At 55.1% G+C, this 14,642-nt stretch overlaps 3 protein-coding genes and 2 non-coding genes across 5 annotated transcripts; 3 read left to right on the top strand and 2 right to left on the bottom strand.

Moving 5' to 3' along the window:
- Positions 1-364: 364 nt before the first annotated feature.
- B0T15DRAFT_437207 (Alpha/Beta hydrolase protein) lies at positions 365-3,335 on the top strand. The gene is made up of 2 exons (XM_062865845.1): positions 365-841; positions 899-3,335. The coding sequence occupies exons 1-2, from the start codon at positions 750-752 to the stop codon at positions 3,159-3,161; spliced, it is 2,355 nt and encodes a 784-aa protein (XP_062720420.1). The 5' UTR covers positions 365-749; the 3' UTR covers positions 3,162-3,335.
- A 2,897-nt stretch (positions 3,336-6,232) lies between these two features.
- On the bottom strand, positions 6,233-9,424 carry B0T15DRAFT_249365 (fungal-specific transcription factor domain-containing protein). The gene has a single exon (XM_062863153.1). The coding sequence runs from the start codon at positions 9,328-9,330 to the stop codon at positions 6,526-6,528; it is 2,805 nt and encodes a 934-aa protein (XP_062720421.1). The 5' UTR covers positions 9,331-9,424; the 3' UTR covers positions 6,233-6,525.
- A 1,708-nt stretch (positions 9,425-11,132) lies between these two features.
- Positions 11,133-12,426, bottom strand: B0T15DRAFT_537132 (uncharacterized protein). Its single transcript, XM_062869599.1, has one exon. The coding sequence runs from the start codon at positions 12,099-12,101 to the stop codon at positions 11,472-11,474; it is 630 nt and encodes a 209-aa protein (XP_062720422.1). The 5' UTR covers positions 12,102-12,426; the 3' UTR covers positions 11,133-11,471.
- A 1,621-nt stretch (positions 12,427-14,047) lies between these two features.
- Positions 14,048-14,119, top strand: B0T15DRAFT_t159. The gene has a single exon. It is a non-coding gene; the product is annotated as a tRNA-Ala (tRNA).
- Positions 14,120-14,202: 83 nt separating this feature from the next.
- Positions 14,203-14,274, top strand: B0T15DRAFT_t160. The gene has a single exon. It is a non-coding gene; the product is annotated as a tRNA-Ala (tRNA).
- Positions 14,275-14,642: the final 368 nt, after the last annotated feature.

Raw genomic sequence — 14,642 nt, forward strand, 5'->3', positions numbered from 1 at the left:
GTGTATTCCGTCTATTGCAAAGCAATAGGTTAGGTACAATACCTGGTATGCATGGCTTTGGTGGTCAATCAGGCTTTCATGCAGTGGAAGCTCACTGGCCTAATGACTTGGGTGATGCGCACTAGACGGATTTCGAGACGTGGTGGTTTTCCGTCGCTTCGACTCTGTCGTGCCTGTCTTTACCCCATGGAGGACTCCCCACATTACCCCACGTCTGTGACGGCGCCATGCCGAGAATCTCAGTCGTGGCCGACCCTTGCACATGTTATTTCCATGCATCTTTCACATGTCAGAAGCAACCGCCCCGTGACGCCATGAGTCGTGCCTGCCATAGCCTTTCTGCGGCTCAGCCGGGGCACAGGGAAGTTGCTGTGCCCCATGGCCGGATTAGCCTGGAAACTGTTGTTCTCTGGCATTTAGCATTTCTTTGTTGCCAACGTAGAGTTGGCGGAATCGACTCGCACCCTATCTTGTTTCCGTCGTCTCTTACTTCTTCAACGCCCGTTTTCCTATTGTTTGATCCTTAGAGCCCAGACCAAAGCAGGGCAGGATCAGTTACCTGCAGTAACAATACGACGCCCTAATAACTGGGCTCCTCGCCTGATTCCCGCTACACACAGCATATACCGAGCAGATCAAGGGCCGCTTGATGTTTAACGACAGGTAGCCGACCGAGATCACCGGACAAGCCGATTACAAGTGGTGATTGCGGCTGTGGACAAGCCCGGACCGGGCCCAGTGTCATCAGAATGATTGACCATTTGCTGGGACGGCCGTCCGTGAAGTCACGCAGGCTACAGGTTTTTGCTGTGCTGGCATTCTGGTCTGCTCTTGTCTTTAGGTAAGTCCAGTCACAATGCCCTCCGTGCTGGCAATGCCTCCAGCTGATCGGAGACAGAGGAAACAATCATGGCCCTCCGCTGGTGCGAACATTGTCCCGCATGCTTTCTAAGAAACTCACGGCATGGCAAACCGTTGTGCTCACCATGACTTACCTCTACGCGGCTCGTAATTTCAGCACACTAGTGGGCCTCGCGAGCCCCGACCCCCTGACGAACATGTACGACGCCGCATATTTCCGTGCCACGTGGGTACTCACGGCCCTTGATGCCGGGTTTTGGACTGCCATGAAGATCAGAAACAAGACGCTGCGTGACTTAGCCAGCATGGTCTTTTCTATCTTCTACCTGATCGCCGCCGAACAGGCCGACGAGAAGGTGCGCAAGGTGCGCGGCAACATTACCGTCGAGCATATGAGGGTCAGCTGGAACAAGGGGACGCAGTCACCATACTTGCGCTTCCTGCAAGGCCTGATGCGCCCGCGCCTGATGAGGTGGCCGCCCCGGCAGATTCGCATCCCGCGCCCCGCGGCCAGCGACTACAAGGAGGCTGTCTGGGCGTGGCTGTACTTCGACGGACCCTTGACCGAGCTCCAACATCAAAACCGCATCATCTTGGACATTCCGGGCGGCGGCTTCGTGGCTATGGATCCAAGGTGCAACGATGACAAGCTATTTGCTTGGGCTGCGAAGACGGGCATGCCTGTTTTAAGTCTGGACTACAAGAAGGCGCCCGAATATCCGTACCCACATGCACTGAATGAGTGCTACGATGTCTACACGACCATCATTAAGACCCGTGGTCGGTGCATTGGACTGTCGGGCAAAGAGGTGCCCAAAGTGGTCATCACTGGTGACAGTGCCGGTGGGACCTTGGCAGCGGCGACGACCCTGATGATCATCGAGAGCGGCTCATCACCCGTTCGCCGTTTCCAGGGTCAGACAGACCTTCCTGTCCCAGCCGGGCTCGTCCTGTTTTATCCGGCCCTCGACATGAACATTGGCAGCTGGATGTCGGAGGAGCAAATGACATTACTGAAGGACCGCCGGATGAGGGGAACCAACAAGCGCATCATTGAGCGTAAGACGTCACAGTACGACAATCTCGTTGGAACACCTCACCAGTCCGAAGACGAAGGTGACTCCACCCCGGCCTCCAAATCCCGCTCCAGCCTTGAGAGCGGCGAACCGCAAAGTGCCAATTCTACCGACGCCTCTAGTCCCGTCGGCGAACATGTCCGCAGCCCAGCACCTGAGTACGCCCACTCTGGTCCGACTACCTGGAGCCAAGTCCAACAAGCCCAACCGGCCACTCCTTCCCCGGAGGCCAGCAAGAAAGCGCCACCGTCCCAACAGCCAGGCGCCTCCCACCACCCCGAACCGATGCGCACCCGCCTGGCAATGTCCTCTATGATCTCCTACTTCAACGACCGCGTTCTGACACCCGAGATGATGCGCGCAATGATCATCCTCTACGTCGGCCCGCACAACAGACCCGACTTCTCCCAGGACTATCTCCTCTCGCCGATCCTCGCACCCGACATCCTCCTCTCGAAATTCCCCAAGACCTACTTCCTCACTGGCGAGCGCGATCCGCTTGTCGACGACACCGTCATCTTTGCTGGGAGGTTGAAGAGGGTAAAAGCGGCCCAGATGGCCAGCGGAGGCTCGAGGCTCGAGTACAAAGACAGCGATGCGCTCACAGAAGGCTTTAACGAGAAGGACGTCGCCGAGGTGGCGCTGATTCCAGGTATCAGCCACGGGTTCATGCAGTTTCCCAGTATCTACCCGCCCGCGTGGAAGCTGTTCGATCGGACGGCGAGGTGGTTCGAGGATATCTTCGTCGAGGCGGAGAGAAAAGAGCGGGCGAGGGAGAGGGAAGCATTGAACAAGAGAGTAAAGGAGGAGGAGGAAAAGAGGGGAAGGCACCACTTTAGGAACGAGTCGAGCGGCGATGAGGATAGACCCCTGGAGATCAGCCTGACTAAGATGAGGACTAAGAGTTTCGGGGTGGCTGGGGAAGACAAGGGGAAGGGGAAGGCTAACAGAGGGGAAAGCGTGAAAAGGGATGATCATCCGCCGACGAGCAGCGATAAGGATCGCTCCATCATCGGCAGCAGCGAGAATGATGATCAGGACGAGGGCGCCACCGATGCCGCGGGTGGAAGCCAACGCCCGAAAAAGAAGGGCGCGCGGCGCGGCAGGGCTAAGGATGATGACGCTAAGAGCCTCTATAAGCTGTCCAGCACAGAAGACCTGCTGGGAAGGAGGATGCACGGCTTGGTGGGAGGTCTTACGAAGATGCACGGGGAGCCAGAGTGAATAAGGCATATCACATACCTGTACTCAGCGACGGAGCGTTGGTCTGAGATTCGGATAGAGGTGGCCACTGTGGTACACAGCAAGCGTAAAGTTGGTGTCGGTGACTTGGTGTCCTTAAAGCAGTAACTTATACCTAGAATAGCTGTTGTATGCATGAAACAAGAACACATTCATAATCCTGTTCATACATAGCGGCCGCAACGACAGGAGCATTGATTATCACGCATCTGTCACCAACCTTCCCCTGCATACTATGCAACTCTTCGTCCCCGTATATCAGGTACGACCATACCTAGTACCAGTAGAGAACTCTGGAACTCGTCCGCGTTTCCGTGGGTCGATTTCAACACTCAACCAACCTCGCAAAACCGAGTACCTACCAAAACTTCCTTAGCGACTGATTCCATCTACCAAACAACCAACACACGCAACAAAATGCCGGCCTCACGCAACCCCTCCGGGAAACAACCAGAGGTACCACCCATACCTCATGCGTTCGGTTGCAGCCCAGATGCGTCGCGAGGATGCGTGCCACACTCCGATATCAAAAACCGTTTGATGGTGCGAAGGCACTTCCTTCACCCTCCGAATCAAACAGCAGCGATCGCGCCGAGAACGACGAGACAGTCGGAAGAGGAGAACTACTGGCGCAAAAGAATTCAGGAAGTAGAGTCTGTTAGAACTCAGTGCAGCCAAAGTTTTGTATGCAATACTCATTCCTTTTCGACTACTGTACTCCTTCTAACAGGAATTTCAGAAGGAGGTTGGCATTGGAGACGGATGATGTCTTAGGTTCTTACTTGGAATGCATGACACATTGTGGGTTTGTAGTTTGTAAGTACTAGTACTGTACTTATTATCGTCCGAGTCTTATCGCCGACAGCGCAGATGACAGAGAAGATCACAAAACAGCGAGAAAGAACGTGATGCCGAGGCTCTGACGGCCTTTAATCTCGGAGAAATACGACCTACCCGGTTTCTCTGGTCTCAGTGAACACAATTTAGCGCACAATGGTTCCTCTGGAAAAGGGCAGATGATCATGAACTCACCACCGCATCGGCGCAAAAGCCATGGCGAGCAGTGAGCATGGAGCAAGCACGCGACAGGCTGATGACGGTGGTGGACGTGTTTAAGTCGGTGGACATGCCGGCCAGGGCAGCTAGCAAATAAAAAAGGCCTGGGTCAGTCCAGTCCATCTCAGCATTTTCAGGTGTAGCGGGTGTGTTCTCACTGTAGGAAATGGGGGTGCCTGTAGACGACGTGGCGCTAGTTGCACCTCGTCAGCCGGGATCTCACTTATTACTGCTGTATGCTCGGTGAGGTGGGATAGACTCTGTACTTTCAGCCAAATCACCAGTACACATGCGTACCAGAAGGCCAGGGCTGTTAAAGCCATGCTAGTTAGACCGGAACTGCCCACAGCCACAGCAAGCTCAGCGTTCTTTCTCTATGACGGAGCTAAAGACAGCGAGAACCCTCCTCCATTTCGTCATACGTCAGAGCTCTCTCAAAAGTCGCCATGTTGAGCTGCTTGGCTTGCGCGAGCGGCAAGGCCAGTATCCGTCTTGAGAGGTTTGATGTTCATGTATAGGAAAAAGTCCGGGTGACTCGGGTGGCTCTTGGGAAGAATTCTCCGTTGCTGTCATCAAATCAACACCATTCTCCAACGACCCAAGCACATACGACCATACCTGGTAGAAAACACGGGATCCCGTCCGCTCTCCCTTAGTTAAGCTACCAAGGGCCGAACCAGTACTCAGGTCGGTGACGACTGGGGAATCCTCGGTGTTGTATGTTTTATTTTTGATCTTTTCTCCTCTCTCTTCTTTTTCTTCCTCCTTGATCTTTTTCTCTTCCTCTCACCTTTTTACGTTCGCACAGAAGGGACTATGAAGAAGTGCGCCGGTCCAATCTCGAGTCTACAATGATCTCAAGGCGCAGGATAAACCGTCATGGTCGAATCCCCAAAATGCCAGGAGCAAGGCGACCTGAGCCATGCAAATGTAGTTCACAAGAACCCACACACCAACATAGTTGCACAGTCACACGCATCCCTCGTTTCCACTTTCCACACTCTACCTTGGTAGGTCGGCGACGGTGCAACAACCGAACTAATTGTATGCCCGCAGTGACACAAAAGACTACCTATACTACCTGCCTCCCAAACCTGCCGTAGCCGAGCAACGTTGCACACGACCGTCTAGCCACAAAACACTTTGTAGACAGGACTGCATCCCATGTTGATGGTAGGACATAAACAAAAGAAGAAACCAGACAGACACAGTGAATTTGAATCGGGAGCGTCTTGGTGTGTTGTTATGGCACCGCCCAGGCATGGGCAAGTAGCATTAAGATACCCTCAAGTAAATAAAATATACCTAAGGTAGGCCCATTTCTATACCTAGGGTCTGACAACGATGTTCCCATGCACGCCCCCGTCTATATCACCATGGATGATATATACTTATCAAGTCAAGCCTCCTTAGATATATATGTACATGCAATGGCCATCTCGGGGAGGCTGCTGCATGGTCCTCAACACGAGCCGTCAGTAAAGGAATGTTGTATTATACATACGTACCAAAAGCATGGTGGGTAGCTTGAGCTTGTTCGCAGAAACAGTTACCAAAAGCAGACGGCCTCCCCCACCGTTTTGTCTTTATCCCGTCCGTCCTCGTTTCTCGTGTGACTTGCCCCTCTCCTATAACACAGGTACAGGTGTCCTTGCAAGAAACAAGGAAGGATACATTGAAGCCTCAGAGATGGAAAGAATATAAAGGGGATTTCCTCCCATGTGGTTCCTAAAATGGTATTCCTATCCAAAGTTAGGAATATTATAAAAAAGGGAAAAGATGTCAGTCCCCTGTCCCACTGACTCGCTGGCTCTCATACGCATCGGATGCCGAAGCAGATGAAGGAGGGCATTAAAAGGTGTATGTGGCTCAGGTCGTTGATCTCGTGACCGTATACATTTTATTCTAAGCCAGAAGGAGCCTTCGCAGGGGCTCGGGTGAACCGGGCTGGCCACCATGTCGACAGATAAGGGGATAGCGAGATGCTTGTAATGGTATGTAAGAAAAATGCCACACAGCCTCCATGAATGATGAGGTAGTAGGCTTAAGCGAAGAAGCGGGCGAGAGTTTGCGACGAGTTTCGTTTATACCATTGTGCCCTCGAACAATGTGATCGGCAACTCCCGGCGGCAGACTCGAGAAGCTGCTCATGCAGCGGAGATCCCACCGTCGCCGTCATCGTCTTGAGAGTCGTCTCGGAGTGATGAGATGTACGGTACAGGGTCCGTGGCTCTGGAAGAAGAGAGTCCCCGCTGGTGGTCCTGTGACATGATTCCATGGCCTGCATCGCTCAAATGATATTCGCAATGCTGATTCTCTCCTGGCTCTTACTCTTCCCACTCGAGGGCGTCGTCGGACTCCCTGACACACAACCCTGGTGGGCTCTTGATCCGGGCATCGTCATCGGCGGCAACGTCGCTGCCGTCTCCATCCTAACGTCCTGCCCTCCCATCTCCATCTTCACACCGGCAGGCGACTGGTGGTGGTGTTGATGCGACGGCAACAAAGGCGGGAGCGCCGGTGGCGGTGGCGGTGGCGGCGGGGGGGCCGGGGCAGTATTACACGCCTGATGCTGCGCTGGCTGCTTCGCCATCGCCGTTGATGCTGTGGGTGTTGATGTTTGCGTTGAACCCACCAACTCACCGCTTGCCAACCTCCTCATCGAAGCTTCCAACCGCTCCCACCCTGTCGTTGTTCCTGGACCCCACTCCCATCTCTCTTCATTGGTTAGGCCCGACCTCGCCTCTGAACTGAACAACCCGAGCTTCCCGGCCGCGGGCTGTGTTGATGTAGCTTCGCGCTCGCTGCCCCCGGCCCAGACCCAGGCCGTTTCCATCCCCGCTTGGAGGTCGGCACTGACATAGGCGAGCAACTCTTCGTCACGCAAAAGAGCCTCGTGCACGGCGGAGGACGGAGGGTGATGGGGCAGCGGAGGCGGTGGTCCATACGGAGACCGTTGAGGTTGGCCGGGTGATGCGGCCTGCGAGAGGTAGGCGATGATTTCACTTCGCCGAGACGCCAGGGCTGAAACGAAAAAGGAGAGGAAGCGGCCGCAGGGAATGGCGACGTCGCGGCGATCGTTGATGGCGGCCAGGGCGCGAATGCATTCTGATGCTTGGTCGAAATGACCGAACAGCAGCAGGAAGAGTGCGCAGCGGAAGATGTGCGTAGTGAGGAGCGCGGTCGCACCCTCAGCAAGGGAGGCTACGGACGTTCGCGAGAGAAGAGAAGCCGTCTCGAGGGCCGTGACCATACACTGCTCGATGGCGGTTCGACGTACGTCTGGGTGGCATGAGGGGGCGACGTTATGTCGGTGCAGGAGCAGGCGGGCATGGAGAAGGTAGGTCAGCGGGTTCAGAAACGTGGGCGTCAGGGCTGCCGTGCTTCTGGGGTCGCAGGCTGGCGGGAAGGTGTGCCGGCACGAGGCCAGATGCTGGTCAAAGGTGGCTAGACGAGCCGGCGCAATGACGGGCGACGCGAGCGCTCTCCCCAGCGCCGTGTAGGAGCGTACTACGTGAACGACGGCGACCAGGGAATGGGTGAGCCCCTCGGCACCGTCCGGAAGTCTGTGGCCACGTTCTGTCATGTGATAGTCATCGATGGCTGCTGGTAACAACACGTCGCAGTCGGCATCATCGATGAGCATCGGCCTACCCAGCTCGACTGCTAGACTCCGGTCGAGAATGTAGATGGTCCACCACGTTCTCCTACGCATCTCGTCTTCAATCAAAGACCCAGTCCTCGGCTCGGTGTAGAGACCCAGGTCCTGCGCCACTCTGACGGCACCTCCGAGCCAGCTCCAGGCCGCCGACTTCAAATTGAGCTCGTTCAGCGCAATCGTCACCAACACCAGGGCACGGGCGTTGTCCAGCTCGTAATCGTTGTTCCAAGGATCCACCAGCGACCGCGTCGCCTCCAACAGCGTGGTGGCCGGGTATGCGCGGTTGTGCTCGTTATCTGCTGTGAACAGCCTGCCGACAGTCAAGACGGCGAAGACCACGGACATGAAGGCCTCTGAGACACGCAAAGAATTCCCCGGGCGATAGATGCCGTCGATGGTTTGTGTAAAGGTATTCCAGTGCATGATGGGCGTCATGGAGTGCGTCGAGGTGTAGTAGGACCGCAACAGCTCCTCGGTAGTTTGCCGTGGCGGGAGCATTTGCTGGTAATCTCGCAGCTCGGGTGTTGCCGCATGTCGGTATGGGGCAGGCGGCTTCCATATCCCTCGCGAGAAGTCGCGCAGGTTGGCCCTCGCCCGTGCAAGGTCATGGACAGCCGCCGGCCTCTTCTTTCGCTTGGGCGCCTGGCCTATCTCCGGCAGCTGCAGAGGCAACTGCTCGACGCCGTCCACGTCCATCTCGAACTGGCGGCCGTCGCGCTCCTGTAGCATGCGGCGGAGGCTGTTATTTTCCCGCCGAATCCGCTCCATCTGTTTCTCGAGATCCTGCACCTGTTTGATGGACGACATGCGGCGGTTGGTCTCCTTGGTGAATTGGCACTTGACGCCCCGGCTTGAGCATTCGGAGCAGCTTGTGGTCTCGGTTGCGTCGCACTTGACCTTCCTCTCCCGACACGCATCGCAGCTGGGATCTTTCCTCCGTTGCCGGTATGCCCGCTTCTGCCCCTGGGCGTTGCTGCTGTGATTGGATGCTGAGAGGCTCATATGAGATGGCCGGGGCGTGCCGCCGACCGAGTCGCCAGAGTGCAGGGAGTCTCGCTCCATGACAGACGACGCGGAGGTGATGGGCGTGTAGGACTGGAACGTGGTAGGAGGGGGTTGGTGGTGGACGGAGGACAGGGGCGGCGGTATTCCCATAGAGTGCGCAGGAGCCATGCCGCTGGCGTTGATGCTCGGCCTGACGAGGCCGCTTAGGTACTGGCCGGTCGCTCTGGGTGACTTGTTCGGGGGGACGGCGGGCAAGTCGTAGGGCCGTACTGATGGGTTGGGCGACCGAGGATACGGGCTGTAATTGTGCGACGCGGACGCCATGGCGCCGGCTTGCTTTAACGGCCGGCTTTGCGCAGCCTGGTTCGGAACCGTTTCCACAGTGTCTGCGGCAGGATGGCCTTGGGGCAGCCGCCGGGCCAGAAACATGCAGGCGGGAAATAACAGATCTGGTGGGTGGGGGGAGGAGATTGGCAAGTGCGTCCGAGCGATCGGGTGTTGTTGAGGGAAAGCTCAGGTCGACCCGGCACGGACCTGGCTGCTGCTTCGTTCTCTCCCACCCTGGTTGTTTCAACACTCCACACTGCTACCTTGGTAGCTGGATGATGAAGTGTGGATGCACACCCACGTTGACCCTTTCGAGAGAGAACCGAGGGAACGATGCAGCCCCACGGACTCCACGCCACGCAATCATACAAGCAACGCACACGCAACGCGCACCCAAACACGAAACCCACACACAAGCTTTTGGGTTCTCCGGAAACGGAGGCTTCTTTCGTTGGCTGTGTCGCTGGCGGACTGCAACCCCTGCTGGGCAGTGTTTTGGTCGATGTGCAGCCGGAGTCGGGGCGAGGCGGCAGCAGCAGCAGCAGCAGCAGCAGCAGCAGCAGAGCAGCAATCGCCGTGCCAGGCACTTGCAGTGTCTCAGATGCTGATGAAAGTCAGTCCCGCTCCGACCATCCTTGAGGGCTCCTTGCCCCGGTCTCCAAAAGTCCCGCGGTAGTATTTGCGGTGTTGCAACGCGGTGCGACCTCAATGCCGTTCTGGCCTGCAAGCCAGCAACCCTCGTCCTTGTTGTCCTGCCGTCTCAGCCAGATGGCAGAAAGGGTTTGTCGGCAGCTGAGCCGTTCGGTACCGGGACAGCCGCAGTACGACCATGTGCTATAAGGCGGACCTATAAGTAGCACCCGTAGGCGGTGGGCATGGGCCTTTTGAGGGGTGTGGTGCGTAGTGGTGCGTCGAGCTAGGGTGCCGGCAAAACCGACGCGGCAGGCGCGTGTTGAGCCGTACCAAGCGAAATGCTCAGTTGGGCGCGCTGGAACGCAACGGAGGTGCAGGCGGACAGCACGCCGAGCCTTCAGTCGCCAGTCGGGAACGAGGAAAGGGTGGGCGGGGTTGGTGCGTAGGTACGGAAGTACAGTAGAGTAGGAGAAGGGCGGGCAGCGAGAGCCCGACAGGATCCGTGAGACGCCGCGCGCTTAGATCCGTTTCTCAGCGCGGGACGGGGACATGCAGAAACAGTTGCAGGCGCGGGTTGGCAAACCGTTTGTATGGAGGAACTTGAAGAAGCAAATGCCTCGAGTTCTCAATCTTGGAGCGGCGAAGGAAAAAGAGCTAAGATCGGTGGAGACGGTTTCTGCCGCCAGACTCAAGGACCCATGCTTCTTTTCACTGTTACCAGCATCCAGGGTCTGTTGCCTGCACTTCTATTACGTTAGGTTCCTCTATCCGTACTGCTGCGGTCTGCACTGCATCCTTGTAGTAAGTATGTGTTACTATACAATACACACACGCCTACACTACTATGTAGTGTACACGGGCTGCAATTTGGGAAAGCCTATCCTGCGTATTTCTCACCACATAACTAGAGCTGCTAACCAGACAACACTACACTACACTTACAGTAGCTGCTGGAATCCCGGTTCCCTCGCAAGCTTCTCCCGAATCTGGTTGCTCACGAGGTGGCTTGCCAGGGCAGGACATGCCAAATGTCCGCCAAGCCGTTCTCGAGCCGACAACAGCGGATACCGTAGTGGCATCCGGGAAGCAGACGTTTAGCCCCTGTCCAGCGAGGAAAACTCCGGTTATCTTCCGTGCAACAACAAGAATTGGCTGTTCGAGTGTTGCCTGTGTCCTGTTGAAGAGACCCGCTGCATGCGGCGAACCGCGATCGAGGGACTTTTGCGGGCTTGTGAGCGAGCGGCAAGGCAATAATACACTCTCATGTCATCCGCCTCGCTATGAGCTTGAAATTGAGCTGTTGTATCTGTATTGTACCAGGCTGGATCGCCCAAGTATATACGCTGGCTTCGCACAAGCAACCTAACGCGGATCACTATGGTACGCGGCGCCGAGCAGGGTTTGCTCATTGTCTGTTTCCTCATAGGCGGCGCACGCATCTCTGCCCAACCAACACACGAACCATCGAGGGAAAACAGCTTTTGGCGTTCCAATTGGGCTCTGATAACCCGGTGAATACTTACTTGGCCGGTTGTTCGGTTCGGCCAAGGCGGCAGGCCGGCAAGTCTTTGGAGATCGACGAGCCATACGGCTGGAAGCCGAGAGGTCGACTAGGTAGGATTAGTGTAGCGTAGTCGCTGACATGCTTCGGGGCTCCGGGGCAGAACTGTCAACCGAAATCCTCCTGCAAGATGATTGATGATGACGAGCAGATCCAGCTTGCACCGCAGCTCCCATGCCCCATGACGGATCTTTGGAACCGGCGGCAATGCGAAGACCCGCTCGGTGACGTCGGCGCGTAGTGGATACTGCCAAGACTGGCGTTTTCGTCGTCCATAAGTTCCACATCTGAGGCTCGGGGACGGCGTTGCGCACGGTCGTCGGATGAGCTGGTCGAGCGGGCGCTGGCGTGCGGTAAGGCGGGAGATCCGTAAACTAATAAACCAAGTTCGGAAGTCGTACTGGCATTGTACTGTAGGTATCGTCAGTTCACCTGTTGTCCAAATGTCCATCTCGGACCACGAAGAATCGAAAGGCGGGATGGATGTGGGGCGGTCTGGGCCCATTTCACGTCCGGCAAGCATGATCCGGACGGAATTCGGCTCGTTCCAAGGAAGACACCCAATTGCTGGAAGATCGCGAATGCGATCCACCGCACACAAACCCCACATATCGGCCTGTTGCAGGTGGCCCTGTTCCGTCGCGTCTTGGCCCGAGAAACACCACGGATTCTTACACATCCCTTTGTTTGTCGAGGGTCCCAGAGTAGGTGCAGCCTGTTGGGTTCGGGTAGTATTCGAGGTCTTTTCGCGATGTTCGCGATATTATTTGGAACTTCCTTCTTGTCAGATCCGGGAATTGGTGCGCGCAGTGGATACACGATCAAGGGCGTTTCAGCGATGTAACCATTTAGCGAAGAGAGGGTCGGGGGTCGGGGAGGGGGGCCATGAACTGTACCTTGCCTGCCATTCGCTAGGCTGGCAGGCCCTGTCCTGAATTACGGTTACACATCCAAGCCAAACCGTATCGTAAAGGAGCTTACAGTCGGACCCCTGAAAGTTCGTTAGTGTCTGACTTGAAGACCAGGGTCAGCCCCGAAATCTCGATCTCACATTAAAACGGTCAAACTTTCTCCGGAAAAAACGTACAGATGGACTCAGCCTTTTGGATTATTGCAAGACACTCTATTTCTTTGCGTTGAATCAGCTCTTTTCGTGGTTTAAGAATGTTCTTTCGGAGGTTGAGAGGAAGACCCCTGTCGTAGGTTTCGCGCTAACAATCTTTCAAGGGTCGTCCTGTACAGAGGAGGATTGGGCCGACCTGCAACAGGAATCATCAAACTTTGCGGGGATGAAATCACCCACTTCTATACACAATGCATAGAAATGGAAGCGGCGATGACTGTTTGGGTATTAGATAGTTTAATTGAACGTGTTTTTATCTATCGTTGTGATGCATCGTGTCGTGGTGGCTTCTTTTTCGGATCTGGAACTGTAATTTTGGACAGGGCGTGGCTGGGTCAAGCGAGTTTGGTGAAGTGGCTGCGTGGGCCGAGCAAGGAGGACTTTCTCGATGACTGCGATGAAAGCTGGAGCTCAACACGGGCATAATAATTCCGAGAAAATAAGTCAACTACGGTACTATAGTGTAATGCACACCGCAGAGCACGGTACTCTGCGAGGTGTCCACCCGGAGGGCATGGGAGAGCGGGTGCACATATTTCCGGTACACTCCGCTGCCCTAACACGCTCGAAGCTATGTAATAGTACAGTAGTACTATACATAGTCTGGCACAAATGCTCGAAACGCTGGATCAAACTGGGCATAGTGTAGCTTTCTGATGTCCGACTCTCAGCACCGCGAATTGGGCGGGCGGTTTTCTGCTACGGCAATGGAACGACGAATGACACACGACACAGCAGAGGCAATTACACGTGGCTTGTTGAAGGAGCGACCTGGACAATACATGTATGTATGAAGGGAAACTTACATACAGTATTAGTTGCATCTTACGCGTTAGGTTCCAGCAAAATGCAAGTGACCACCCGGTTTCAGCCTGGAGAAGTACCGTGCACCCGACCGGAAAGTTACAACCGACAAAAGGCAGCGAAAGCCTCCCAAAGGTGGCATAATAGAAGTAGACCTACTCATTCATCACAACATACCGGCCGCGGAGAACACAACGTGTTAGCTTGTAACATCTGTACAACGCAAGGAACGGCACAGAGCAACGTGTGATCCATCATACCTCCTTACCTAGTATGTATTAATCGTGCAATAGGTATTGTACCTACTCAGCTCTCTCCATCGTACTGCTATACACCGGCATACGGAGTGCGCAGTGCTTCTCATCACATGGGAAGGGCGGTCCTGTCGATTTGGATCGTCACATTTTCGATGGATTGGTTTGTAGGATGGGTACATCCAATCATTCTCCTCCCACGCTTTGTGTTTCACGACATGGAAGCAAAGCTACCCTATGATCTCCCTTCCCCGGCTTCAGACCGCAGCCCAAGCGGAGAACCAACAGTTGTCTATGCAGTATCTCCGTGAGACCTGTCACTCGTGCGGCGGGGCACGGTTCCTTCATATTTACGACAGCGCAGCCCGATGACGTCTGCTTGGAACTGCAAGTTGTCAGTGGCCTATAGCCGAAGACTAGTGACTAGTTTACAAAGCATTTCTTGGGTGCATGGTCTAGTGGTATGATTCTCGCTTCGCATGTGAGCGGTCCCCGGTTCGATCCCGGGTGCATCCAGTTTTTGCACTTTGCTCTTTCAGTTTGTGTCCTCTATGTCCATTAAGAGGGGAGAGTCCTACATACAACTCCAAGTTCAAGTTGGGTGCATGGTCTAGTGGTATGATTCTCGCTTCGCATGTGAGCGGTCCCCGGTTCGATCCCGGGTGCATCCATTTTTGCCTTTATCCTTCTACTATTAATGATATCTTTTAATCTCTGTTGTAATTTGCAAGGTATAGTTTCTTGTCTTTATTGCTCCTAGTTCGGGCCCCTTTGAGCAGACAGGGAGCTTTTATAGGCAAACTGCGGAAAGGAACATACGTGACCTTCGTATATTGTCACTACCAGGCGCGTCTTTGCGGTTCAACTCCCAGCAATGTAGCATGTGTAGGTAATGTAACAATACGAATTACACAGGGCCCGCCTAGGTACAGGGCGTAAAATTCCACCTCGAATGCTTGGGGGTCCGAGCGCTTTTCACCGGAGGACCCCCTCTAAAGAGGGGGGCCCAAAGTGTTAAAGCCTAACATCAAACAAAACC

This window comes from Chaetomium strumarium (genome assembly GCF_033439665.1).
Source record: "Chaetomium strumarium strain CBS 333.67 chromosome Unknown B0T15scaffold_5, whole genome shotgun sequence".
Lineage (NCBI taxonomy): Eukaryota > Fungi > Ascomycota > Sordariomycetes > Sordariales > Chaetomiaceae > Chaetomium > Chaetomium strumarium.